Source organism: Bos javanicus, chromosome 14 (assembly GCF_032452875.1).
Source record: "Bos javanicus breed banteng chromosome 14, ARS-OSU_banteng_1.0, whole genome shotgun sequence".
In the NCBI taxonomy this organism is placed as follows: domain Eukaryota; kingdom Metazoa; phylum Chordata; class Mammalia; order Artiodactyla; family Bovidae; genus Bos; species Bos javanicus.
This window is the reverse complement of record NC_083881.1, coordinates 16,778,965-16,806,510: the sequence shown is the minus strand read 5'-3', so window position 1 is coordinate 16,806,510 and position 27,546 is coordinate 16,778,965. Positions and strand designations below refer to the sequence as shown.

Below are 27,546 nucleotides of genomic sequence, written 5' to 3'. Positions count from 1 at the left end.
AAAAGTCTCTTCTTCCCCAAAAGTAATTTCAGGCTTAGAACTCTGTGATCTCTTTATTCCTTTGAGATAGTGAAGGCAGTGTTTTGGTGAAAGCATCCTGTCAAGTCCTTTCAGTGGCGTGATCAGCCTTTGCCTCCCCTTCCAGCCTCTTGCCCTTCCAACTCCCTGTCCTGACAGTGAGCTCTGAGCCTGCTAAACTGCAGGACCTTCTCTACTCACAATTCAGGGGCCAGCAGGAGAGACTTCTTGAGTCCAGAGTGACACATCTGTTAGTAACAAGCAGAGTTGATCTGTTCTGCTGTGGTACATGGCTCTTTGTACCTCTGAAAATTCATAAGCTAAAGAGTTTCTGTAATTGAAATTCCTAAAAAGCATTCTTTGCTTTGCCAAACTTCTCCTCTGCCTTTTAGCATTGTAACTGCTCTTGGTCCATCAACTCAAGTGTCCCTACCTTTGAGCTAACTGCTATCTCAGGAACCTCTTTAAGTTGAACTGGTTTTCAGTCTGTGGTTTTTTTTTTTTTTACTCCTTGGATGTATGTCCTTGCACATCCCACTATAGTCTCATTTTTACTGTTTCTCTGATTATATTTGATAGTGTGCCTACAATATCTAACACTTTGCCTTGTGCACAGAAATAGTAATGCAGTCATTAACTGCTTATTGGTTAGATGATATGTTTAGATTAGATGCTAATGGGTTTTACTTTTTGTTCGGAAACACATATTGTGTTATTCTCACCCCCCCAAAAATGAGGACTTTAGGCAGCCAAGTATTTAAGACACTTCCCAAGATTCTCTATGTAAAGAGTCCTTTATCCAAACCCTCTAGTGTATAGGCGTGAAATGCTTCCAAGTAATCAGATATTGAAGAAAGGTGAACTTTAAATTGGCTGAATCCAAGCAGGGCACACACAGGTTGACTAGACCACAGTACACTTTGACTTGGAGTTACTCGTTGCCAAACTGAATTTAGAAAAGTACAGTTTAATCAAAAAGAACATTAAATAAATGTTATATCAAATAAGATTAAACATTTTATATTTTCATCCACTGTGAATTTAAATTGCTCAAGTTTTTCTAACTCATAATATGGCTAATGTAATATGGAAAGAACTGCCATCTGTTCTCCCAGCCTGGGCAAATGAGCATATGGTAATTGTGCTTTCTTTTTTAGAAAATTACACTTAACTTTAACTCAAGACATTATTTCTGGATTCCACCCTGAATGTTAATATATTGTGAATTACTCTGGCTTCAAAAACCCAGTATCTATTATTTTTAAATGCTTTTAGTGGTTTGTTCATATTACAAGATTACTAAATCTGTTAAACAAAAATTATTTTTGTTATTTATTTTTGATATTCACAGTTTGTTATTTGGCCATAGGTACACATGAGAGATCGAGAAATTGCTGCCACAGCCAAAGACCTGGAAATGAGACATCTGGAACTCGAATCACAAAAAAGACTTTATGAGAAGGTATAAATCAACAGTTTCCAGTGTAAGAAAAGCAGAGCTTGTACAGACTCTTTTTAGGCTGTATTTATTCGAGGTTTTTTAATGTTCATTTTGTTTGTGTTTTTTCAAGAAGAGTATAGTGTCATCCAGGATTGTAAGGTAGCCAGAATGCACAGAGTTTGTTGTAATTCTTTAATTCATGTTTCTCTTAACAACTTACCCTAGTGTCTGAAGCACCAGATGTAAGCCCCAGATTTTGCCTCACGATCTTTTACTAACTTACTAGGTTTTCTTATATCTGTGTGATAGTGACTGCAAAATTAACCCAGTACTTCACAAGGATCCTATAAGGTAAATCAGACAAGAGCTGTAAAGCACACTTTAAATTTGAACCTTCTGGAATCAAATCATCAGGTACCTACCTTAGCACATATAATTCAGTTTCCATGACACTGGAAAAGAAAACTTTGGTACTGATATAAATATTTATTACTGAGGAAAAGCATTACGTTGCTCACTTACTTGATGTTGAAACCATAAGTTTTCACTTCTGTCAACCCTCTTAAAAGTCAGACTGAGTTTGAAATCAGTGATAACTACAAATATGTAACAGGTATTTGCATATGATATGCAAACATGCATGTGACTCTTTGTTGCTCACATTAAATAAGATTTAAAACATAGCATCCATTCTTCACTAAATCACTTAAGTTTCTGCACTGAACTTTTTCTAAATCTGAGCCCCAGAGATTGACACTTTCACTGAGTTTCTTATGATTTTGAATTAGAATTAATTCACTTGAACTAAGCTTATTTTTTTTAACTATCGTTTGGGGGAGGTGGGGTGGTGGCATCAGAAGCATGATTTCAGAATTAACAGAACATTTGCAAGAAAAATACAAAGAATTTCAAAATTTTTTCTCTTAGATTCTCAGATATTAACATTTTGCTAAATTTGCATTATTGTTCTCTTTCAATCTATATATACGCATTTTTTTTTTCTGAACTGTGTAAAAGTTGCAGACTTAATGCTTTTTTGCCCTAAAAAATTCAGTTTATATTTTTTAAAACCAAGGATTATTACACAATCATAGTACAATGATCAAAATCAGGAAATTAACATTATTTATTATAAAAAACCTTATTCACATTTTATCAGTTGTCCTAAAAATGTCCTTTAGAGCAAAACGAAATCTAAGATAATGTATTTTTTCAGTTGTATGTCTCTTTATTCTAAGTTGGAACCATTCTTGAGTCTTTATATTTTATGACATTTATATTTTTGAAGCATACTGGCCAGATATATTGTAGAATGTTTCTCAATTAGATTTGTTGTTTACCTGATGACTAATGATGTCAAGCATCTTCTCATGTGTTAATTGTCCATTTTTCTGTCTTCTTTGGAGGTCATGAGATTAATGTCTATTCAGAACATGTAGGACCATACCTTCTCAGTTTTTATTATATCATGTCATTTTTTCTTGAAAACAAGATATTTTAAATAATAGGACAAATCTGGAAATCAGATTCTCTTCTTTCCCTAGGGTTTCTTGTTGTTTCTTTGCTTAGTGACTTTTCTAAATTCTATAAAGTATTTTCTGTCATGCATAGTCACTGAAATCTCTACTCAGGTAACCTGGTGACTGGACAAAGATTTCCTTAGGTCCCTTGAACCAGTAAGCCTCCAGCCTTTGCTAAGGGGCTGTGTGTGGATCACATTGTGACACACCTTCCACACTCAGTTAGGCAGTTAACAGCTCTTTTCATTTCCTGATTTTACAAAACCTCAGTTCACCAGAGTTGAAACCTTAGGACCTTCTCAGGTCTGAGCATTCACACAGCCCTTGGCATGTGCACATTTTGACACACGCATGTGCCTTCTAAAGCCCCAGAAATCCACTGGAGCATTTCAGAGCCCCGTGTAGACTTCCAGTTCCCCAGCTTTTCCTACCGAGCTTTTTGATTAGCCTGTTGTTTGCTCTGTGACCCACTGCCTCAGACAGCCACGATGTTCAACAGTTTCCCCTGTTGGTCTTCAGCAAACATCCCCAGGGAAAGGCTGTACATGAGTTCTGAGTCAGGTCAAGTAAAAACAGCTTTGGGAGGAGGGTCTTCCAGGTCAAGTGATGACAGTTCTCTGGGAATGGGAGTTTGAAGGACCTCCATTTTGCCCCCTCCATTGACTGCCAGGCTACCAGTTTTCAAGGCCAGCGGCAGAACTTAGGTGTGGCATGGAATGGGAATAACACAAGTTTAAAATGCCATAAAGTGCATCTAAGATTCAGCCATTTTCTATGAATAAATGCTCCCCAGATTGCTGCAAGCCTTCAGTTAGTTTCCAGAGTTCTGAAAAAGCTTGTTTTGCCAGTGATCTCGGCGCCTTTAGAGATGAGAATTTTCAGACGTCGTTACTCTTATTTCCACTGATGTCACTCACCACTGTTTGCTCTTTACTTTGAAAATTAGATGATTATAGTTTAGGTATTCTAAAAAACAGAAAAATCATTTTTGTGTAGAACATTATTGTGTAGAGCATTATTACTATATCGATTGGTGATTTTTTTTTTTTTTTAGCAGAATCTCTCTAGAAATCAAGAAGCTGTTGCAAAAGAAATGAAGGAAAATGCAGATGCCTATAGACAGAAAGTAGATGTTGAAGAACACATGTTTCATAGACTGATAGGAACCGATCAAATTCAGAACCAAAAAATTCATAAGGTAAATATGGTAAATTTAGTGTCTAGAGGGGAGAATTTCCATCTACTGTTCTTTTTAAAGAAGGAATTCAATATTGAACCCTATAAAGTTAGTTTCTTTGCTTCAGTCATCACAATTCCTAGAAACTCATTATTTTATTTGCAGGTTTCACTGACAGCATATCCATGTGTCTTTTATACTCCTTGAGAATTTCAGGACTTGTAAGAAAATACAAGGAAATAACTTGGTGAATGATACTGTCCTACATTAAGTCTTAGAAATTATACCTGAGTAGATTAGTTGCAAAACATCAGGTCTCTGCCTGGTATATAAGCCAGCATTTTCCAGGTATATTCTGTAGAATATCAGTAACTTAGTGTTAAATAAAATGGAGATGACAAGTATTGAAAAAGCTGTCTTAAAAGTTAGGCTTTTTCATGCCAGATTTGAAGATATATGGCACATTGTGAATCTTTGAGAAATTTTCTTAAACTTATAGAATTTTGGGGGGAGTATCCTTTCAGAAATGCTGACTTAAATGAATTGAAATGGAATTCGAGGCCTTCAGGGAAGAACTTTGTTATCCCTTTAGCAAAATGTTAAACGGGTCTATGGCGGGGCCGGGCCTTGTCCCAAAAGCCAGGAATAAATGTAAGATTTCCCTGCCTCTGTTCTGTGCCTTGACTGTTTCCCCAAGAATAACGCCCCCTGCCTTTTTTCCTTACAGGCTTTTGTCCAGTCTGTAAGATACGTTCTTCTGACTCCTTTTCAAAGGATTAAAACATGGAAAGTATTTAATTCTCCCCACCCCTTAGCGTAGAAGTTCTCAACCTTGGCTGTACATTAGAACCACCTGGAGAGTGCTCTGGAAGTACCAGTATCCAGCTGCTCCAGACATCAATTTAGTTGGTTTGTGCTGGAGCCTGGATATTGGTTTAAACACTGAGGTGATGCTAATATGCAGACAGGATTGTGAACATCTGTACTGGACACTTGGAGACACTGAATGGATGTACCATATTTTATGTAGTCAAGTCTGATCTTGTTTCTGAAATTTACAAATTCTTAGTTAATTGAAGAAAATTTGGCGAAAGCGGAACAAGCATGTCTAAATACTGACTGGCGAATTCAAGCTTTACATAAACAAAGGTGCAGTGATCTACACCGAAATGAATGCTACCAGGAAATAGCTAAACTCCTTCGGAAAAACAGGAAGAAAGAAATAGAAGTATTAAACGCCATGATGGAAGGGGAAGCTAAAAAGGTAAGAATGATGTTATAAACTTCTTGTTAATTATTTAAATCTTGAAATAGTATGTAATCAAGTGGCAAAAGCATCAAACCAAATAATTTTTGTTGGAAAACACCTTAAAGATGATCTAATTTTAATAGGTATTGCTCAGAAAGTCCAATATTGATGCCACCTAAGAATGACTAACCCACTGCAGTGTTCTTGCTCAGAGAATCCCATGGACAGAGGAGCCTGGCAGGCTGCCATCCGTAGGATCGCAAAGAATCAGACAGGACTGCAGCAACTTGGCATGCACACAGGCAAGAAGGACATGACAAGAATGAGTGTCTTTCTCAGTTACATCAGTGTCTCAACTTGCCAGCTTCCTGTATTTGTTCTGGCTCATTGTATACTAGCACTTTAATTCACTGAATTTTTTATACTAATAACATAAAAGACTTTGAACAGTTAGGAAATATATAGAGAGCTACTAGTAACAAAACCCAAAATAACTGTAACTACAAGCAAGATAGAAATATTTTTCTTTTTCACATGAAGAAGTCTGGAGTAGGCAGTCCAGGGTTGGTATCCTGTCTCCAAGATCATCAGGAAAACTGCATCCTTGAACTTTTCTGCACGACTTCCTGGAGTATGTTTTTCATTCGCAAGGACACCTTTCCACCCATTAATTTTAAAAACTCAAAAAAAAAAAAAAACAAACCCAAAACACCTCAGTCCCTTAATATTTGAGATCTGAAATGTACTGAAATGAATTATTTCAGTGACAGCTGTGACCTACATGTTTACATGGCACTGAGGCTTTGAGTGGTAGGGACGTCAGAAGTGCCTCTGCTTTCAAGGCTCTTCAACAGCCTTGAGCCAGCATAGGGACCCAGATTACCTAATACCAAGGAGAGGAAACAAACAGGCTTATTTCACTGTAGGAACTTGCATTTAGCGCAATCATTATGTCATTTTTTTTTTATTGTATCTAGTGGGAGGAAGCTGAAGAAAAAGACTTTCATTTGAAATCAGAAAAGAAAACTGCTGCTCTTTCAGATGCTTCTAGAAGATGGTTCCTAGAGAAAGAGATACATGATGCTCAGCATCCGTGTGATAAAGGTGAGCATTCCTTCACAGTGTTATACATTCGTTCATTTCGTATGGTCTCTTATCATGGATAAATCCTTACATGTGTTTTGGCACTTCTAGTCAAATTATTGCTCAGCTGAAAGATAATCACTAGTTACTACTTTTTGGTTGGGAAGACTGGGCTGAGGAGGTGGGGCTGTTTAAAAAAAAAAGCTCCAAGAAAAATTTCTCAACCATCCTATAGAATTTGGTTTTATTCCATGGTTCCATGGTCCTGCTGCTGTGTCGCTTCAGTCGTGTCCGACTCTGTGCGATCCTGGTGGACAGCAGCCCACCAGGCTCCACCGTCCTTGGGATTCTCCAGGCAAGAACACTGGAGTGGGTTGCCATTTCCTTCTCCAATGCATGAAAGTGAAAAGTGAAAGTGAGGTCGCTCAGTCGTGTCTGACTCTTCGTGACCGCATGGACACAGCCTACCAGGCTCCTCCGTCCATGGGATTTTCCATGCAAGAGTACTGGAGTGGGTTGCCATTGCTGGGCATCCCCTTAATATACTAGAATATAATTTGTTCCCAAAGTGCTATATCTAGTTAATTTTAGTAAAAAAAAAAAAAAAAAAAGTGTGCTTTGTCCATAACTGGTCCTCAGAACAGCAGTACATGAAAGTAGCACGAGGAAACTTCTTATAGGATCTAATCAAACATTAGTTTATGGTGCAAGGCTTCCCTGGTGGCTCAGCTGATAAAGAATCCACCTGCAATGCAGGAGACCTGGGTTTGATCCCTGGGTTGGGAAGATCCCCTGGAGAAGGGAAAGGCTACCCACTCCAGTATTCTGGCCTGGAGAATTCCATGAACTGTATAGTCTATGGGGTTGCAAAGAGTCAGACACGACTGAGTGACTTTCACTTTTCACTTACAGTGGCATTCAATGAAAAATCAAAATTGTAACTTAAAATTCTAAAACAGTACAGATACTCCACAGACTATACAGTCCATGGAATTCTCTAGGCCAGAATACTAGAGTGGGTAGCCTTTCCCTTCTCCAGGGGATCTTCCCAACCCAGGGGATCGAACCCAGGTCTCCTGCATTGCAGGCGGATTCTTTACCAGCTGAGCCACAAGGGAAGCCCAATACAGACACAGGGAACTTGTATTTTACTATACTTTATATTGTTTCAGTCTTTTATAAAATGTGTATGTATTACTTTTTAAAATAACAGCCTTATTGCTATATAATTCACATGCCATACCATTCACCTATACAAAGTTTATAATTCAATGGTATTGTATTACCATATATTAAATATATTCAGAGTGGTACAGCCATCACCACAATCCACTCTAGAACATTTTCAGCACCCCCGATAACCCCATGCCCATTTGCAGTCATACCTCATTTCCTGTCACTCCCCCAGCCCCTGGCAACCACTAATCTACTCTTGCCTCTGTAGACTTGCCTGTTCAGGAAATTTCATGTAAATAGAATCATATAATATGTAGTCCTTTGTATCTGACTTCTTTCACCTAGATAATGTTTTGAGGTTCAACCATGTTGTAGCAGGTATCAGTACTTCATTCCTTTTTAATGCTGAGTAATAGTCCACTGTATGTGTATTCCATGTTTTATTTATCCATTCATTAACTGGTGAACATGTCTAGTTTGGGGCTTTTATGACTAATGCAGTGTATTACCTTAATTACTTTTGTAGGGCACAAATTTGAAAAGTAAAAATAGAAATTAGATGCTATCATGCTCATTTAACTAGGCTACTTTTGAAACCCCTCATTACCTCTCATGCTTTTGCGTTTAGGTCTCAAATAGTACTCAGAGCCCTTAGGCAAGCTATGTTTAAAACCTGCTTGTAGAAGACCCCAACCACTGGAGCCGCCTTACTCCCTAACCCTGTCACACTGACCTCTACATTAGAAGAAAACAATAGACCCTTTTCAAGAACCTCTGAATTTAGAGATAGTAAAAGGGAAGAAAGTGCAAAAGCCCGCCTGCTCCGTAGTCTGCCTGCGTCCGGGTCTCCCACCTCCATGGTGTCTTCCTGTTCTGTCCCCTACGTTTTGGCGACATCCCTGAGTTTCACCAATCACAGAGTGTGTGGTTGATAATCATCTCTCTTCAAAAGGCATATGTATAAGGATTTGATCATTGCCTTAATCAGGGTATAGAAATTAAATCCATGTCATTTAATCCTAAAACCAGGGGATAATCGGCTATAATTAGGAAAATGGCATTTTGATCACAGGTGCTTGCCTTGGTTTGTCACTCAGAGCTGGAAGGGAGGCAGAGGAAGTGGAAACAGGCAAGTGTGCCAACAACAGACCGGTTATTTAAATGTTGCCTAGTGCCGGTCTCTCTTAGCAATAGGGAGGATATTCTTACCGTTTCCCAGAAAACAGAACCTTCTGGACAGTATGAGTGGCCCTCACTGACCCTAAAATCCCAGGCCCGTAAACTTAAATTGAAGCTGAATAGCAATGTCTTATAAAATTAGTCCAGATTTGTAATGGGCAAAAGATTTGAACAGTTCTCCAAAGAAGATACTCAAATGGCCAACACACATATGAAGAGCTGTTCAGCTTAAATTAGTCATTGTGCTTGCGTGCTAAGTTGCTTCAGTCATATCCGACTCTTTGCGACATCATGGACTGTAGCCCGCCAGGCTCCTCCGTCCATGGGGATTCTCCAGGCAAGAATACTGGAGTGGGTTGCCATGCCCTCTTCCAGGGGATCTTCCTAAGTTAGTCATTAAAGAAATACAAATCAAAACCACATGGGAAAAAAAATTAAAAATCAGATGCAGCTTCACGATCAGTTAGCATCAATGTAATCCATTAACAGGTGTGGGCAAGGACCAGCCAAACCAGAGCAGTGTTGGTGGGAGTGTGGCGTGGCACAGCCGCTGCGGGAAACAATCCGGCAGTTCCTCAGAAGGTTAAACCCAGAGAGACTGTATGACCCAGAAGTTCTACTCCCATATACACACCCAGAGAATTGAAAATATATCCCTGCAAAAACTTGTATACTGAATTGCCCACAGCATCAATATTTATAATAGCCAAAAAAAGGAGAAACAACCCAAATACCCATCAAATGAGGAATGGATAAAATAAATTGGTATACCCATACAATGGAATTTTACTTAGCGATAAAAAGGAATTAACTGATTCATGCTACAAAATGGATGGACCTTGAGAATCTTAGGCTAAGTTAAAGAAGCTAGACCAGAAGGCCGCATGTTATATGCTTCTCTTCATGAAATGTCTGGAATAGGCAAATCTCTAGAGGCAGAAGTGGGTTAGTGGTTTGCAGGTGGGAGCGGTAGGGGAGTGGGCTACCAGTGCATACGGGGTTTATTTTGGGGATGGTGAAAATGTTCTAGAATTAGTGGTGATGATTACACAACCCTCAGTGTACTAAAAACACTGAATTGTACCCTTCAAAGGGGTGAATTTTGTGGTAAGTGAATTATCTTAACAAAATTTATTGTTTTAATGACATTAGTAAATGCTGGTGGCCAAGCGGAGCCATTGGACCAGGTTTTTAAAATGACTGGGCCTTGAAGAAAGGGAGGAGCCTGGAGCAGCGGGAGGACCGTTCAGGGAGGCAGGATCTCATGGTGAGGCGACAGGAAGACCTAGTCCCAGCTTCACGGCAAAGGAAGACAAGGCTCAAATAGACTTAGCCAGAGTCACCAAGTTGTGTCCTTCTGGTTAGTTTATGTACTCGTGTTTAACCTGTGTTTATTAGGAAGTGTTTCCTGGTGTTGTTTCCTCTTTTGTAAAATGAGAAGAGGATGGACTAGGTGATCTGTAGTTTTGTTACAGTTCTAGCATTGTATTACACCATTTTCTAACCCCTCATGGTTTGCAGGCTTCCCAAGGATCTCTCTCAGGAACACATACATACACACCGTTTTCCCTTACCATTTTTGTGCATTGACCAATTAAAGCCTCCATGACTACCCTCGTATAAGAGTTGCTTCAGTCATGTCCGACTCTTTGCAACCCCATGGATGGTAGCCCACCAGGCTCCTTTGTCCATGAGATTCTCCAGGCAAGAATACTGGAGAGGGTCACCACGCCCTCCTCCAGGGGATCTTCTCGACCCAGGGATCGAACCCACATCTCTTGTGTCTCCTGCATTGGTAGACAGATTCTTTATCACTAGTACCACCTTGTCTGAGACAGAACTTATTAAAAATAATTAATCAGTGGCAGAAACTTGCCTGTCATGGTGATTCAGGTTAGGCTAACTGGTATAGAGGGCTTCAGTACAAGGATGGTTCAAGAGAGTGACAGGGACCTTCAGTGCCAGGCTGAGCAGTTGGGCTTCATCCTGTTTACCAGCCTGGCAGACAGCAGAGTGACCTGTGGAAGACTGAGAACAGGGCTTCCCTCCCAGCCAAGGAATGCAGTTAAGGAAAGGAAGGAAATTTAGTTTGTTCCTTTTTGCTCCTTTTGAATTTTGTGTGGTACATGTAGTACCACTTCAGAAAAAGATAATTTTAAATAATAAGAATCACCTTTGGGGCTTTAAAATAAATACCTTAATTAAATGAAGGAAATAAGCAAGCTCCAGTACAAGAAGTACAGAAAAAAGAACTTTCACCTTTTACCTTTATGTTATAATTAGCAAGTGACTGGCAATTTTTTAGGTGCATTACAAATTGTTTTTTTTTTAAAATACATATTTGGGGACTTCCCTGGTGGCTCAGTGGTAAAGAATCCGCCTGCCAATGCAGGAGATGCAGGTTTGATCCCTGGTCCAGAAAGATCCCACCTGCCACAGAGCAACTAAGCCCGTGTGCCACTACTACCGAGTCTGCTCTAGAGCCCAGGACCCCCAACTTCTGAGCCATCCTGCCCCAACTACTGAAGCCCAAACGCCCTAAGAGCCCGTGCTCGGCAACAAGAGAGGCCGAGCACTGGGCGCTGCAACTAGGGAAGAGCCCAGGCAGCAACTAAAACCCAGCACAGCCAAAAACAAAATTATTTTTTTTTAAATACATATTCAGGACCTGACCAATGGTGATTTAATTTCGTAGATCTAAGATAGAAACTGGAAAGCTAGATTTTTGTTTTAAAGTTTTTCAGGTGAATCTGCTCAGCAGTGTTTGAAGCGTTGCTATAAGCAAAGGAGGGAACCATTGGCCCCTCCGTGTTTATAACCCAGCCCTTTGGAAGGATGAATTAAGCAGCTGTGGGCAGGATGGATTTGGGAGGACAAATGAGAGACAAGGAACTATGCGAACTCAGATTTGGCAGGATCTGATATGTGAATCATCTCTGCAGTGGTGGTTGCCCAGCCTATGCCAGAGCACTAACAGAGCTGTCAGCATATTACCTTATTCCATTTCTACCACTATTTTATTTAAAAGTTGTTCCTTCCTTATATATAGTTGAATCTGCTCTTCTTTTTGTAAATCTTCTGATTAAAAACTGTTCTCTGGTCAGTGAAATGAAAGTTGCTCAGTTGTGTCCGATTCTTTTTGACCCCATGGACTATAGAGTTGATGGAATTCTCCAGGCCAGAATACTGGAGTGGGTAGCCTTTCCCTTCTCCAGGGGATCTTCCCAACCCAGGGATCGAACCCAGGTCTCCTGCATTGCAGGTGGATTCTTTACCAGCTGAACCACAAGGGAAGCCCATTCTCTGGTCAGAATGGCCATCAGAAAAGTTTCTAAAAATATACTAGAGAGGGTGTGGAGAAAAGGGAAGCTTCTTACACAACTGATGGCGAGGTAAATTGGTGCAGCCACTGTGGAGAACAGTGTGGAGGTACCTTTAAAAACTAAATATAGAATTACCATATGGTCTAGTAGTTCCACTCGTGGGCATGTATCCAAAAAAGACAGAAATTCAAATTCAAGAAGATACATGTGCCCCGTTGTTCATTGCAGCACTATTCACGATAGCCAAGACACAGAAGCAAACTTAGATGTTCATTGGTGGATAGTGGATAAAGAAGATGTGGTACATGTATACAATGGAATACTACTCAGCCTTGAAAAAGAATAACACCATTTGCTGCAATATGGATGGACACAGATTACCATACCATGTGAAGTATGCCAGAGAAAGTCAAATATCGTATCACTTACATGTGGAATCTATAAAGAAATGATACAAATGAACTTATTTACAAACAGACTCACAGACAGAAAACAAACTTATAGTTACCAAAGGGGGAAGCAGGGAGAGAAGGATAAATTAGTATGGGATTAACAGATACATACACTACTGTATATAAAATAAAGACCTACTGTATGACACAGGGAACTATATTCAGTATCTTGTAATAACCCAGAATATAGAAGAATATGAAAAAGAATACATAACTGAATCACTTTGCTGTACACTTGAGACTAATACAACATTGTAAATAAACTACAGTTATGCACTTACTACCTCTGCCATATGATAGCCCTTCAGTTACTTGAAGATGACTCATATTCTATTCCCTGACACCAGTTCAAATTAGTCATTTGGTAATCCCTTGTCTTGGGCTTCCCAGGTGGCTCAGTTGTGAAGAATTCACCTGCAATGCAGGAGAAAGGAGTTTGATCCCTGGGTCAGGAAGTTCCCCTAGAGAAGGGAATGGCAACCTGCTCCACTTGGGGTTGCAAAGAGTCGACATGACTTAGCACGCACACACATTATCGCAAAGACTGATTGAGCTAAAACTGTGAGTTGAAACCATTAGCTGAAGTTCTTGAGCCCAGGTAAAGGCAACTGTCACCTTGCTGAGTCTGTGTGACCCAAGCAGTCTGGGTCCGACTCGTGGAGGCTTGGGCCCTAGTGACGGGAGTGGAAAGGAAGGGGCATCCTAAGCCAAGAAATAAAGACTCTGATATCTTATTGGATGTAAAGCTGTAGGGTTAGGAGACAGCAAAAACAAAGCTAAAGGATGGGATTCAAAAACCAGGAGGCACTGGTTAGGTGTGGACACTGCCATGCTTCCCAGTCTTAAGAAGCCCGGGTGAGCCTCGCCCATCACTGCGTCTGGTGTGCTGTGTCCTGTGATCAGGCCCTGCTTGGGTAAAGCCAATAGAGATCAGCTCCCAGTTCTCAAGAAAGGCTTGCTAACCATGTTTCATAGTCTCTCCCAGCAGTTGTTTGGGATCTCTGTCCTAGCAGCTGTATTTTTCAGTGGTCTGTTGGTTTTTTGTTTTTGCTAAAGGTGTTTTTAAAGTACTTTACTTTCAGCTTAGCTTTTAATTCTCAGTAACTGCAATTTGCTTGCCTTTTGAATTGTGACAGCATTCTTCCCAGGGTAGAAAAGTAAGGGGCTTTTTATCCTTGGCAATTTTAATTTACTAGGGACCATTTGGAATTAAGCAAGGCTTTCTATACACTCCACTCTTTCATTTTTTTTTCCCACTTTTATAACAGTAGTGCCCAAGGGCCGAGATGAAGAGTTCGCCTCAGGCTGTCTGCCTAGAGCCTCACAATTAAATGACATTTCTGAAATGGAGTCCTTGACACAGAGTAAGTCGATGAACAAGAAAGATGTCTCCTATCATGTTAGATTTAGCAATGTTTAAGCAAGAGTGGGGGTGTCCCAGGTGGCTCAGTGGTAAAGAATCCTCCTGCCAACCCAGGAGACATGGGTTCAGTCCCTGGGTCAGGAACATCCCCTGGAGAAGGAAATGGCAACCCACTCCAGTATTGCTGCCTGGAGAATCCCATGGACAGAGGAGCCTGACAGGTTGCAGTCCATTGGGGGCGCAAAGAGTCAGACACAACTCAGCAACTAAACAATAACAAGGCAAGATTGTGGCTTAAATTATATTTACAGCACATTGAGACCATTTTCCCAGGGCACTGGCCATGGAAATCCTAAAGTGGAAGCAGCAAGATTCTCAAGTTTCCAGCTGGGGAAAACTGGGTCAGACCAAACCCCAAGGAAGGAAGGTCTGCCAGGCGTCATTAATGCAACTGTTTCCTCAGCACAGCATTGCTGCCCGAAGCGCAGCTGGAGGCACCGACGGAAGTCTGTCCCTGACTAAACGAATGATACTCGTAACTACTTTTTTACATCCTTGTGAAAAGAAAATCTCAGGATTATTTTTCAAAGCTATTCCATATTTGAGTTTTCTCGACTCTTTTGGGCTGAGCTGCCTCCAGCAACCATTGGAAACGAGTCTGCTCTGGACTCCAAGATACACTGCGGGGCCAGCTTGCTCAGAATTGCTGAGGGCAAAGGGCTCTGTGCTGATCAATTGCCTTTTGATCCCTTGACTTGATTCACTGGAGGTTTTTGTTCATTTCTGGAAGGGATGGGATGGAATGGAAACATCTTACAGAAATGCAGTCACAGAGTTACCCCATAAAGGAGCTAACAGTTTCCCCTGTAAAGGCCTTGGTTTTGTTTGTTTGTTTTTTTTTCCTTGGTTTGTTTTTAAAAGGAGGGGAGAGGACAGGAAACTCAGACTCTTCAACCAACTTCTTCAATAAAACTGTCATAAAAATGAAGCAGAACTTCACAAGGTCCTTTGAGTTCTTTTACAAGAACAGATTTTTACAGAATGTCCCCAAAAGACCAGCTTTATAAAAAATATACCTAACAACAAGTCATGAGTTCCAGTATGGTATAAAATACATTCACTAACATACATACTCTTATGTGCATCTCTAAACACTGTGTCACGATATGAAATTAACCAAAAGTCATGCATAAGTCAGACGAAAGTACAGAAGATTCTCAACTGTTCTCTACTCCAACACATCAGAATTTTTAACTAGATATTCTAAACTTCAAAATCGAGTTGACATTTGGCAAGTTTCTTACTTGGCAACAAAATGAAAAAGCATAAATGTTTTATTCCTTGGGGGAAAATAGTTTTCATAAATTGAAGCTCTTTGGGTATATAAGTTTCAGAGAAGTATGTTTTTAAGATGCTTCTTTATTGAATTCCAGTATTTACTACCCCTCTAAATCAATATGAAATGGCTGTTACACTTAGTAATGTTACACATTGTAATGTTCTAAGCTTGATTCTGGACTTTCCTTGTGTTGGTCATTGTAACAAGTACTTGATTTATGTATTGAGTCATTAGAAAGTGGTCATGGTGTATATTTCACTATTAATTTTGGCACCTTGGAATTTTCTCATTACAATAAATATCATGGTGGAAAAACTTACTATTGTAAAAAACTCAGATTCTCTCTTAGACAAGCTTTCTTCCTGATTTAAAAGTTAATCTATATTCCCAAATCAAAAAAAAAAAAAAAGATAACCAAAAGCAAATAAGTTCTCTAATAGCATTTGTTCAATCCACCAAATATTTGACTTGTAAATGGAACCTCACAGGACCAGGTAATACGTTAGGCTTTTCCGTGTAAGAAATTTGGTTTAGAATATTCATTTCATTATTGGTCTTTGCAACATATTTATCTTTAAACGCTATACCATTGCTCAAACTAACTACTGTTAATTTAAAATTTTGTTTCCAAGTTTCATTAAACCAGAGAAAAATGCATTGGGACGCCATGGAACAGGATCTCATGGAGAGAGTGAGAAACCTCCGCCAGAGACTCGTCACCCAGGCTCAGAACAGATGTCAAACGCCTCACCTTTTGGCTACATAGGAGGCTGGTCACCTTGAGACAGTCAGAGAACAAGATACTTATTTTGCAATCAGTGCTGCTGATTTTCAGATTATTTATTTCAAATGCCTATAAAGATCAACCTTTTGTATGGAAAATGTGTGTATAAAAATTATGTGTTCTTAATTCTGGTGGTTTGGGACTTGTAAATGGCTTATTATTATTATACTTTTAACAATAAAAAAATATTTGAAGCTTTTAAAGCTTTGTATGAGGCCCTTTCAGGTTGCAGGGACCAGCATGAACCTCAGGGACTTGTTGATGAGGTTTTATTTTAAGGATAAATGGAGAACTAAAGAACAGGACAGCATCTCAACAGCTGTGCATCCAGGACCTGAACTCAGCAGCAGCCGCAGACCACGAGCGGTGAGGAGAGGCCCGCCCCAGGGCCCCTCCGTCCCCCAGAAGCCGGGCCTCCCCTCACCAGCGACCCCACTGCACTCACCGCACGCAGCCGCCAGCTTTGCTTCTCCGCAAGGCACCGACAGCTCCACAGCACAGCTGCTCCCGGCTTCATCATCTTGGCTGGCAGGTCACTTCCCCGAACCCATTTCTAAAAGGAGCATAGAAATAGCACATGGTCAGGTTCCTGGTATAGTGCTTAACACACTGAGTTTTTTGTGTTTTTTTTGGCACAGAGTATAACCTTATGGTAAACCAAATGCTCTCTTCTGTCCAAAGTCCTCAGATAATAGCCCATCACTGTGCAAGGCATTGGATTCCCAGGAGCACCTTGTCAGCCTCATTGTCCTTCTGTCTGTTTGCAGTTAGGTGCAAACATGCCTTCATGGTCCAGGTGTGGGCCACAACAAAATCACAAGATATAAAATATTTTGGGTGTGATGGGAACTTTAGGTGAGTAATCTCTAGCTCGCCAACAGCATTCGACTTCGAAAATACTGTGATTGTGCCAAATAGAATTAGCTGGTTATTGAGTTTCTGACCTCTACTTCAAGTCCTCTTTTACTAGAATTTATATCCACTCATATTGATTTTGCAAACTACACAGTCCTCTTTTATAATATTTTAACCTTCTTCAAAAAGTTTCTGTTCATCCAGTGAAAGTGAGTTATACATTCAGTCACATAAAGTTCTTTATTATATTCCTCCTTCCGGTTTTCTCTAAGCCTACGTTTCTCCCAATAATAATCTTGATAAAGTCACTGGCTTAGCAGAGTTCAGATACTTGGCTGAGTCTCTTCAGTCACGTGGGTTTGGTTGTTATTTCAAAGGTTATCACACTTAATGAAGTAAATTTTTGATTATCTCTTCCTGCCTCTTGACAGTCTATCCTCAACCTGACCCCAGTTCCTTCATAATATAAATTCTTGGGGAATTGAATGAAGATTAAGCTTGGCTAAAATTCTTCCCACACTGGCTACATTCACAGAGCTTTTCTCCAGTACTCCTCTGAGTTAGCTGGAGAAGAGCAGTTCCTAAAGGCCTTTTCATATCACATTCACAGGATATCTCTCTGGTTGGAGAAATGCAGTCCTTCAGCTAAATTCCTCTCCACATCAACTCCACTTAAAGAGTCCAGTATGGGTTCAGCAGTGACGAATACGTTACTGACTTGGTTAAATACCTTTTCACATCTATTGCATTCACATGGCTACTCTCTGGTCTGAATTCTCTGATGTTGAGCAAGATTTGAGCATTTGCCAAGGCCTTTCCACAGTGCCTCCACTTTGACCGTTACAGTGGTAATGACTACAAGGACTGGCAAAGGCTTAACTTACTAATGTGGGTGCACTTAACATTCTTAATGATTCATCTCAGATCAGTGCTAAGTTCAATCAGGAGATAAACCAGATCATTTGAACAGAAGTCTAGAGTTATTAAACTATGATACTATATAAATGCTAAAGGAGGGACTTCCCTGTAGTCCAGCGGCTAAGACTGAGCGTCTAACACAAGGGGCCCTGGTTCGATCCCTGGTTGGGGAATTAGATTCCATGTGCCACAACTAAGAGTTTGCATGCCCCAACTAAAAGATAGCACACGTGGTAATGAAGATCCTGAGTATGGCAACTATTAATAAGAGCCAGCGCAGCCAAATATTTAAGGGTACCTAGGGCTGAGAAAGTACCCAAAGAAGGACAAGCTCAGAAAGAGCCTCCCTCCCCAAGGCTCAGGTTCAGACACACTGGACAGCAAAGGGGCTGGTGGGCTGCCCAGGCCAGAGCTGGCCCACGTGCCCACCCAGGCAGCAGAAGGTAAGTCTCTGGGGTGCAGGCACTCCGAGGCTGCTGAATGAAAGCTCATGGGGAGTCAGGACCCTGAGTGCTGTCAGAGCACTGGTGTGGCCTGGTGTGTGGCCTGGCCAGCAACGGTCATGTTGTAAAGGGGAGAGTCCACTAAGACAGGCTGGGACCCGGGCCCTGTGCTGCATTGCTTGCACCTGGACAAACGTTTCCATCAACAGAATACAAAGAAACTGTAAGGGACTCAAAATAACTGTGTGTAAGCACATTTGGGGGTTTCCCAGGTGGGGCTAGTGGTAAAGAACCCGCCTGCCAATGCTGGAGACTGAGAAATGTGGGTTCGATCCCTGGGTTGGGAAGATCCCTTGGAGAAGGGCATGCCAACCCACACCAGTATTCTTGCCTGGAGAATTCCATGGACAGAGGAGCCTGGGGGGGCTACAGTCCATAGGGTTGCACAGAGTCAGACACAACTGAAGTGACAGCACAACATCCCTTTACACTTCTGGTAATGTAGGAAATGGTTCACGCCTAAGAGTTTTAATACTGTTGACTCAGTGAATTCTTTTTGACATTTATTCAGATTTTCAGACTGTATGGGAAGGAAAGCAAAGAGCCAGACATGACTGAAGCAACTTAGCACGCATGCACAGCTGGGACAAATTATGGACAAGATACAAAAAGACCGGAAAAACCCAACTGCCACTTCTGAGACCTGAGAGCAAAAACTGGGTGTCAGGAGAAAAAGCAGGGTACTGCACATGTCCCCTGAGCACCGCACCACCAGAGGGGCAGGGAAACCACCTAACACGCCCTTCCAGCCAGCCTGACCCCGGACCCGCCCGTACCCTCACCCCGTGAGAGGGACGAGCTCGCCACCCACCTCAGGGAGCACGCAAGGGACCCTGTTTTCACTCCCTCCTGCTGCAGCAGGGGCCCCAGTAAAACCTGGCCGGAAGTTGTCTGTCCTCATCAATTTCTATTGACAAAGGAAGGCCAAGGGCCCCTGTTGGGCACAATGGGGACCCACCCCCCGGGGCACCCACAAACCAAGGCTAGAGACCAGGCGCTAAGGGCAGGCCAGGGTGCTGCTTCTGGCACCAGAACGGAACATGCCAAGGAAGACTACAGCAAAGCAGTCATCAGGCTGGGCTGTGAAGTCACTAGGAGACTGTGGGCTCCGGGCACACGGCTGGACAGGGCACCACTGGGTGTCCCCACATACTCCAGCCTCCGACGGACCACAAAGCAGTAAACCGGAATAAAGAACGCAGCACCTCTTGGGCTAGAAAGAGAAACCCCACTCCTTCTGCGGTGTCCTCTAGCGCCCTCTACTGGCGGCCTACCACCGTGCACACTGAAGAGACGCATAAAGGGTCCCATCCACGGCTGCAGGGTGGGCACTGAAGAGTGCATTTGGAGCTCAGAGACCATGAACGGATCACGGGCACGCTCATGCAATTGAAAGTATCTCTTACAGTTTACTTGGTTGCTTGACAGAATAATGGCTTCAGTGTTGGCCTCCTTAACCACTCGAAGATGCCAGAATTTCCCTTGTGTGATGTAGATGAAGCCATAGAAAGGCACACCAACAAAGGAATGGATCTATCACATACGAACTTCACTCTGTTCCCAGCTTCATGCTCAGCCCTAAAGACACTCCCTTCTTAAGACACTGAGTGAAGGGAGTATCTGCAAATTTGGAAAACTCTGTGACAAGAGATGCCTGTTGGACTTTGCTAGTGGTCCCGTGGTTAAGAATCCACCTGCCAACTGCAAGGGACACAGGTTTGATCCCTGGTCCAGGAAGGTCCCTGGACCACACCTCAGGGCAACTAAGCCCTATACCACAACTATTGAAGCCACCGCAGTAAGAAGCCAGAACCCACAGCAACAAAGAGTAGCCCCCACTAGCTGCAACTAGAAAACGCCCATGAACAGCAACGAAGACCCAGCGAGTCAAAAATAACATTAATTTTTTTAAAAAGATGCCTATTGATATGCTTCCTAATTTCAGTGGGCATGATGAGATGGATTCATGGAGCAGAGGCCAAGTGGTAGTGGCTTAACTGCCAAGTGCTAGTCGCTCAGTGGTGTCTAACTCTTTGGGACCCCATGGACTAGAGCCCACCAGGCTCCTCTGTCCATAGAATTCTCCAGGCCAGAATAGTGGAGTGGGGAGCCATTCCCTTTTCCAGGGCATCTTCCCAACCCAAGGATCAAACCCGGGTGTCCCACATGGCAGACAGATTTTTTGCTATCGGAGCCACCAAGATCACCATTTATAGCTGCAGGCAGCAGAGAAGTATTAAGTGATTCTTGGCTATCAAAGATTGTTTTCCCCAAGAATGAAATAGATAAGCAGCCTACTAAATATTGCTTGATATATCTAACAGGAAATCTTAACATCCAGTGGCCCAAAACCAGATTTGAGTCATTGTTACTGAACCAAAATTGAGTCCACCACTCGCCTGCATGCAGTAAAGTCAATCTATCCACACTGGGTTGTGGCGAAGCAAAGTACAGTGTTTATTGCAAGGCACCAGGCAAGGAGTCTAGGCAGCTAATGTTCTAAAGGCCTAAACTCCCCCAGTAGCTTTCAGGGAACGGTTTTTAAAGACAGGGTGAGGGAGAGAGTTGTGGGATATATGATCAGCTTACCCCACAGCCCTCTTACCAATCAGGACATTCTTCTGATTGGTTGGTGGTGAGGTAATCAGGAGTAACGTCATCCTTCTAGTTCCAACTTGTCTGGGGTTTACATGCTTGTGGGCAGCATACAGTTAACTCTTCCACTTGCTGGGGCTTTCAGTATCTGCTAAACTGCTCAAAAACTTTGACTCATTGTTATCTATGGCCTCTGATGGGGAGCTAAAGGTCGTGCATTTGTTTAATGGACCCATGATTTGTCTCGCTTGATTGTTTTCCTTTAATTCTTCGTTTTCTCACTTCTCCAATTAAATTTACTCTTTGGAACTGGGGGAGGTCTAGGAAGCTAAAGTTTTTCTACAAATAAGAAAAAAGCAGAGAAAATGATTCTTTCAAAATGAAAAAAAAAAAAAAAGCAGCAAGCAGAGGACATGGAAAGGTCTATCCCAGGAAGGCCCCATGGAGTCCTGCTAGATTACATCACCACAATGGAGAGCCTTGCCTGTCACCCATTTTCCAAATCTGAACTCATTGCTGGACTTCCCCAGTGGCTCAGATGATAAAGAATCTGCCTGCAATGTAGGTTCAATACCTGGGTTGGGAAGATCCCCTGGGGAAGGGAATGGTAACCTACTCCAATATTTTTGCCTGTCAATTTTTATCCATTGACAGAGGAGCCTGGTGGGCTACAGTCCACAGGGTCGCACAAAGTCAGATATGACTGAGTGACTAACACACACAGACTTATCCCTAGATTCAAAGTCTCTTTGTTTTTCTGTTTTTTAAAGTGAAGTATAGTTGATTTACAATATCATGTTAGTTTCAAGCATACTGTAGCTTCAAGTATAGAGAATCCTCTCTATAAAGAAGGATCGTGATCTTTCCAACTAAACAAATCTGACTAACACAGCTGGTGAGTCATCTGTATTTAGCTCCCTATATGAGATAACGGCAATGGAAACTGCCCTGCCCAGGGAACGGCTCTTGGCCCAAATTGGATGCCCTGTTGGGTCTTAGATGATGACACCAGACCAAGTTCCTGCCCCAGACACTAACACAGGCTTTTCTAATTGATCCCTAGAAAAGGGGGAAGTCCTGAGCCCCAGAGCCCTAGGGTCAGGAATTGAGTCTGGACAGGCATGGAAGGTGATGGAAGGGTTGGATTGCTGTTGCTTAGTCATTAAATCATATCCGACTCTTTGTGATCCCAGAGACTGTAGCCCACCAGGCTCCTCTGTCCATGGGATTTTCCAGGCAAGAATACTAGAGTGGGTTGCCACTTTCTTCTCCAGGGTATCTTCCTGACTCAGGGACCAAACCCGTGGCTCCTGCACTAGCAGGTGGGTTCTTTACCGCTGAGCCACCAGAAGGGGTAGATATATTGGCATAATGGCCAGAGTGGCTGGGACAGCTAGCTCACCCGGAGAAGTTAAAGTCTGAAGCAACGTATCCTCACTCTCTTTTTCATTCCCTTCCTTTATCTTACTTCCCCTGATGTAATAGCACAAATGCTTGCACATAAAAGATTTCATCATTCTTCCCTGCTTCTTCACAAAATAGCTATAGAGTCCTTCAAAAGCCACCATAGACCCATAAATAGCAATTGCTCACCTAAGGGATGCTGTTTTGCTTTGGCATCAACCAAATTACAATGCAATTGAAAAGAAACATGGTTACTGCTGTGACATACTGTGCAAGATAATTACTAAGATTATGCCTGATATCATTTACTAGTATACACCAGAACTATAGGAGTTCCATATAATTTCTAAGATGTGTATACTATTAAATAATAATTGTTTACCCATACAATACAAAGTAAGAAGTTTTACCACCACTTATCTAACAATGCTTCCCATGTGATTTAACACACCAAATAAGCCTAGTTTAATATTCCTCTCTCTGAGATGGAGAGACACATAATTTTAGGAGTTCCAGGGATCCTTTGGAAAACCTCAAAGTCAGATAGTGGCTAAATGAACTTCATTTAGAATTGTTATCTTTGGAAAGTCTGTCCAAATATCAAAAACATTCCATGCTCCCAATGCATGGGGCCTGGGTTCAATACCTGGTCAGGGAACTAGATACCCCTTGTTGCAACTAAGAATTAAAATGCTACAACTAAGGATCCTACGTGCTGCAAGATCAAAGATCCTGAGTGTTGTAACCTGGCCCTGCCAAACAAACACATTCAAGAATTCAAGAGAGGTACTTGCCCTGGTGATCCAATGGCTAAGACTCTGAGCTCCCAATGCAGGGGCCTGGGGTTCGATCCCTGGTCAGCTACTACAGATCTCGAGTGTCCCAACTAAGACCCCAACTCAGCAAAATTAAAAAAAAAAAAAAGAATTAAAGACAAGCAAAACACAAACTGCATACATAAAGGCTAGCATCCAAAGAAACAAATGAACTGGTTCACAAATTAGGCAGAAGTCCAACTCTTTCCTCTCTCCAACAGGGTATCCCACTCAAAGACAAAACAAATTGGCTTATTCCAGAGAAAAAGCCCCAAAAGGAGAAGAAATAGAGTTCCCAACTGTACGCGCCCTCAGAGACTTACGGTTACTGTTTGGAGCCTGTCTGCTCCCAAATATTGATTCCTTGCTCCAACTGCCCAGCGCTGGAACAACCAGTGCGGCTTTGGGGAGTTTTGAAGGAAGAGCCTCAGGACAAGTGGTCTTGCCAGCTGCTAGGGCCTTACCCCCAAATCCCCCAACCGCCAGCTCGCCATGAGTGGCAAGGTAAGGCAGGCCAATAAATGGAGAGAGGAGTTGCTAGGACAAGGAACAGCGACTTCATTCAGAAAAACCACCAAACCAAGATGATGGTGGACTCCAAAGATCCACCTTACCTGCGCTAGAATTCAGGCTTCTTTTATACTAAAAGGGGAGGGCGTGTAGCTAAACATTTCCGGTTCCGGTTAGCCTTCAGAAGGGGCTGTGCTAATTTCTTCTGCCTACACTCCTGCACATGTGGGCCTGGTCAGGAGACTTCTTGTGAGCTAACCAAAGTATTTCAGCTTAATGCTCATTACCTGGGAGGCAGGGTTCCCAGAGATGGGCCATTGTGTATAATTTAAGCTTATAGGCAACATCCTTGAGGTGATTAACTTGCAATAGGGTACACAGGTTCTGCCCTATTACATCAGATCTTAATTTAATTTGCTATTTGACCTGTTCAGAATGACTGAATTATCAGAAACTTCATGGATGAACATTAGGACGCAGCAGCTGTTGGAAACGCAGCGTCAGCAGTCCCTGTCAGGTTATGCCCAGTCCCTAACACCGCCCTCTCCCAGACCCCATCACAGCCGGCCACTTAGCTCTGCAGCCCGACCTGCTCACATGGTGCTCAGCGCCCGTGCGCGGCCTGGTCTCTCAACACAGTGCCACCCCCTTCCCCACAGCCTCCTAGACCCACCCTTCCTCGAGGCCAAGTGTCAATAACCAGGATCCTCGCCGGGAAACCTTGGGTTCCAGCTACTCCCCCAGAGGCCTCCATTAGGGAGCTTTGCACCCAGCGGCGTCCGCAGCGCCCTCCGGGATAGCGAGCACCCCAGGGCTCCCTCACCCTGGGCTGTACACATCCCCGCCGCCAACAGGGCTCAGGGGCCAGGGCAGGATCCCTGGTGGAGGGCGGGATGGCGGGGTGACTGCACCTCCTGGGTAACCGGACTCGTAGCGCTAGAGGTGAGAGTGGGTGTCTATCCGAGGGGCTCATCCGGTACCCAGCCCACGGTGCGCTAGTCTGCCTCACGTGGACACCCGCCCCCCAACCTTTTATCTTCATGCCCTGGCCTCCCTTCCAGTCCTCCACCCGGGCCCAGGACGCTGGAGTCCGCAGCGCAGCACTCGGTACTTCGGGGAGGCGGAGCCAGCACGCCGGTGGCACGGACGTCCGGGGCTTGCGGGTCTACTAAAGGAAAACCCATCTTTCTAGCAGGAGTGAAAAAAGCCGGAGCGAGCAAAAGTATTGTGCCCCGTGTGAGGATCGAACTCACGACCTTCAGATTATGAGACTGACGCGCTACCTACTGCGCTAACGAGGCACCTACGAGTGGCTTCCGGGAGCAGGATAATGAGGCTGTTGCGGCGGCCCAGTGCGCATGCTCAGAAAATCACAGCTTCACTTTTCTCCGCAGAGTTTCTGACCCAGGACACCGAAGTTCCCGCCGGGGCGCTTGCCTTACTTGAACCATCCACGCCTCTCTGGTCTTCTTCCGCCTGATGGTCTGGTTATCAATCAACAAACACTGCGGCTTATTGGACCCCCGGCGCTGAGTAGGGGAGACCCTGGGCCGCGAGATTCTTCCTACTCTTGTAAAGTCTTATTTTTGTAGAGTGCTTACAAAGCGTTTGCACAGTCGTAATCTCGCGAAACACTTCTTGGTGTTCCTGGCCCGGTGCTGCGTGCTATGATCACAGAGATATCCCCAGCCTCAATCAGTTGGAGTGGGGGCCCACAAGCATAATGATTTGAAAACATACAACACACGTACACTATTCCGGCCTCACCACAAACCCTCGATCTAGCCTGGTGCCCAGCCCCTTTTGACGCCCCAAGTTTCCGCCGCTGCTCGGAGCTCGGCGGCTGAAACCACCCTTCTTAGAAGCGCCCACAGCACTGGAAACGACACCTCGAGCCGCAGCCTCGGCATCTTGGAAGCCCTCTCCTCTCCTTTACCCCGAGCCCTTTATGTTAATTATCAGCTTATTTAAATACATTCATTGTTAAAGGCCGCTTTCTGTCCCTGTTATAAACGGAAAACGGGGGCTTATTTTTCTCCTAATACACATTAAAATAAATATTAAAATAAAAAACTCTTCCATGTAGTGTCCAAAATCATGCAGAGGGAAGCACACTTCAGATCTGTATATTTCCCTGTGTGTAAATTTTACATTTAAAAATGTATTCTAAGACTGAACTGCAGCCAACGACAGGCTAACAGAAGGGCTTTGCAGGAGTGATTACTGAAGATTCCAAGTTTGAAGTGTTTCAAAAGATAAGACCATCTGATGGACCGACGAGCCTAAGGACAGAGGTGGAGAAAGCGAGAGGCTGCAAGAGTCGTAAGCTGTTAACCTAGATCTGGGTGATGGGTATATGAATATTCACTGGATAAAAATTCTTTCAATGCTTCTGTTTATCTGAAATGTTTTCATTATGAAGTGTTGGAGAGGAATTTTTAAATCGCCCAGAACTGGGGAATGTTAAGGGGGAAACTGGTAACATGAGTGTAAGGAGGTGGCAAAAAATAATATTAAGAGTAGGCATCAGAATTCCCGGGAGTTGGGGAAGAGAACACTGGTGGCGGAGGGCTGGGCAGGGGTGGGGGGTGGGCGTAAGGGGTGCGGGGCGGGGGATGGATCTCGCTACGTTTGAAGAAGCCACCCCTGGGAGTGTGGTCAGCGCCACGAAGGGTGGGCTTCTTAGAGCCTTATCTTGTCTCCACAGGGGAAGTCGTACATGGAGTAGGTTGTCTGGATCCCAGACCTCGTGGGCTGGATGTAACTTGGATACCTTGTAACTTGGATACCCAGTCCTGGGGATGCTTTCCCCACATCACGGTCCCCAGTGGGAAACCCACAATCTCCCAATCCTGGGGGAAGCTCTCCTCGCCCCCCCCCCCGCCCCCCGCCAGAACCCGACAGAGCGGAGGGTGCTCGCCCTGGTTTTGGAGGAGAACAGAGGGCCAGGCAGAAGGCCAAACGAGAGACCCCGCCCCCAACACACACACACACACACACACACACACACACACACACACCCCCTAGGAATCCAGGCAGAAGGCCAAACGAGAGACCCCGCCCCCAACACACACACACACACACACACACACACACACACACACACACCCCTAGGAATCCAGGGACCTCCCGAGAACTGCACACTGGAGGTGTCACGGCGGTTTCACCCAGATCTCCAGACCCGAAGAGTGCGGACTGACCCCCTTACTGCCTCAAGGACGCTTGCTATCTGCCCAAACTTCTGCAGACAAGAACCCACTGCAGGCGGTGGGGGGGACCCGACGACTTGCTGCGCCCTGACTGAGTCCGACAGAAAGGACTCAAAGTTCGGTATTAACATGCCCGTCAGGGTCGCCAGCAGGCGGCGACCCCCAGGCTTGGGGAGGCAGGGACCCGGGGTTGGGGTCCGGGGCTCTCGAAGCAAGCCCTTCCCACCTCGAGGCCTTTACTAGGACTGTTCCCTCCGCCTGACACGGTTTTCCCCTCACCAGGCCCTTTTTCTGTGCAGACATCTCCTCCTCGCCCTTCTTCAGCCAGGTCAATGGTCACCTACTCTGAGCAACCTGATCCCCATTTCCTCCAAGGATCGCTTCTTTCTCCCCCAACTAAACTCGGCGGAGTTGAGGTTCCCTCCTCTCGGCTAGACGCTTTCCCGTGGGCGGCTCTTTAACTCTGGGAACAACCTGGAGGGCTCCGTATAGTTGTTGCCCTACGCGTACTGATGCGCAAACTCACAAAGAGGTCACTCGGACCTGCAGCTTGTAGCTAAGGGAGGCAGAATTCTACCTCACAGCTCTCACGTGCACCTCCTAAAATAATCTTGAAAAGCATCCACATACTTC

General features: G+C 43.6%; 1 protein-coding gene, 1 long non-coding RNA gene and 1 other non-coding gene across 9 annotated transcripts in view; 1 reads left to right on the top strand and 2 right to left on the bottom strand.

The window, feature by feature from the left end:
* Nucleotides 1-16,307, top strand: part of TBC1D31 (TBC1 domain family member 31) — a 66,880-nt gene extending 50,573 nt beyond the window's left edge. For 3 of the 7 annotated variants that reach the window (XM_061438687.1, XM_061438691.1, XM_061438693.1), the window contains 6 exons: nucleotides 1,388-1,480; nucleotides 4,037-4,177; nucleotides 5,226-5,420; nucleotides 6,383-6,509; nucleotides 13,887-13,982; nucleotides 15,953-16,307. In XM_061438687.1, the coding sequence (XP_061294671.1) occupies nucleotides 1,388-1,480; nucleotides 4,037-4,177; nucleotides 5,226-5,420; nucleotides 6,383-6,509; nucleotides 13,887-13,982; nucleotides 15,953-16,086 (786 nt within the window). In that variant the 3' untranslated portion in view covers nucleotides 16,087-16,307. Of the gene's footprint in view, nucleotides 1-1,387; nucleotides 1,481-4,033; nucleotides 4,178-5,225; nucleotides 5,421-6,382; nucleotides 6,510-13,886; nucleotides 13,983-15,952 lie in introns of all 7 variants that reach the window. The other 4 variants (XM_061438686.1, XM_061438690.1, XM_061438688.1 and 1 more) reach the window with 3 other exon arrangements.
* Nucleotides 16,308-16,548: 241 nt separating this feature from the next.
* LOC133260391 (uncharacterized) lies at nucleotides 16,549-26,289 on the bottom strand. Its single transcript, XR_009740802.1, has 2 exons — nucleotides 23,809-26,289; nucleotides 16,549-16,657 (listed from the first exon to the last, which is right to left on the bottom strand). It is a non-coding gene; the product is annotated as an uncharacterized LOC133260391 (long non-coding RNA).
* TRNAM-CAU (transfer RNA methionine (anticodon CAU)) lies at nucleotides 24,933-25,005 on the bottom strand. The gene has a single exon. It is a non-coding gene; the product is annotated as a tRNA-Met (tRNA).
* Nucleotides 26,290-27,546: the final 1,257 nt, after the last annotated feature.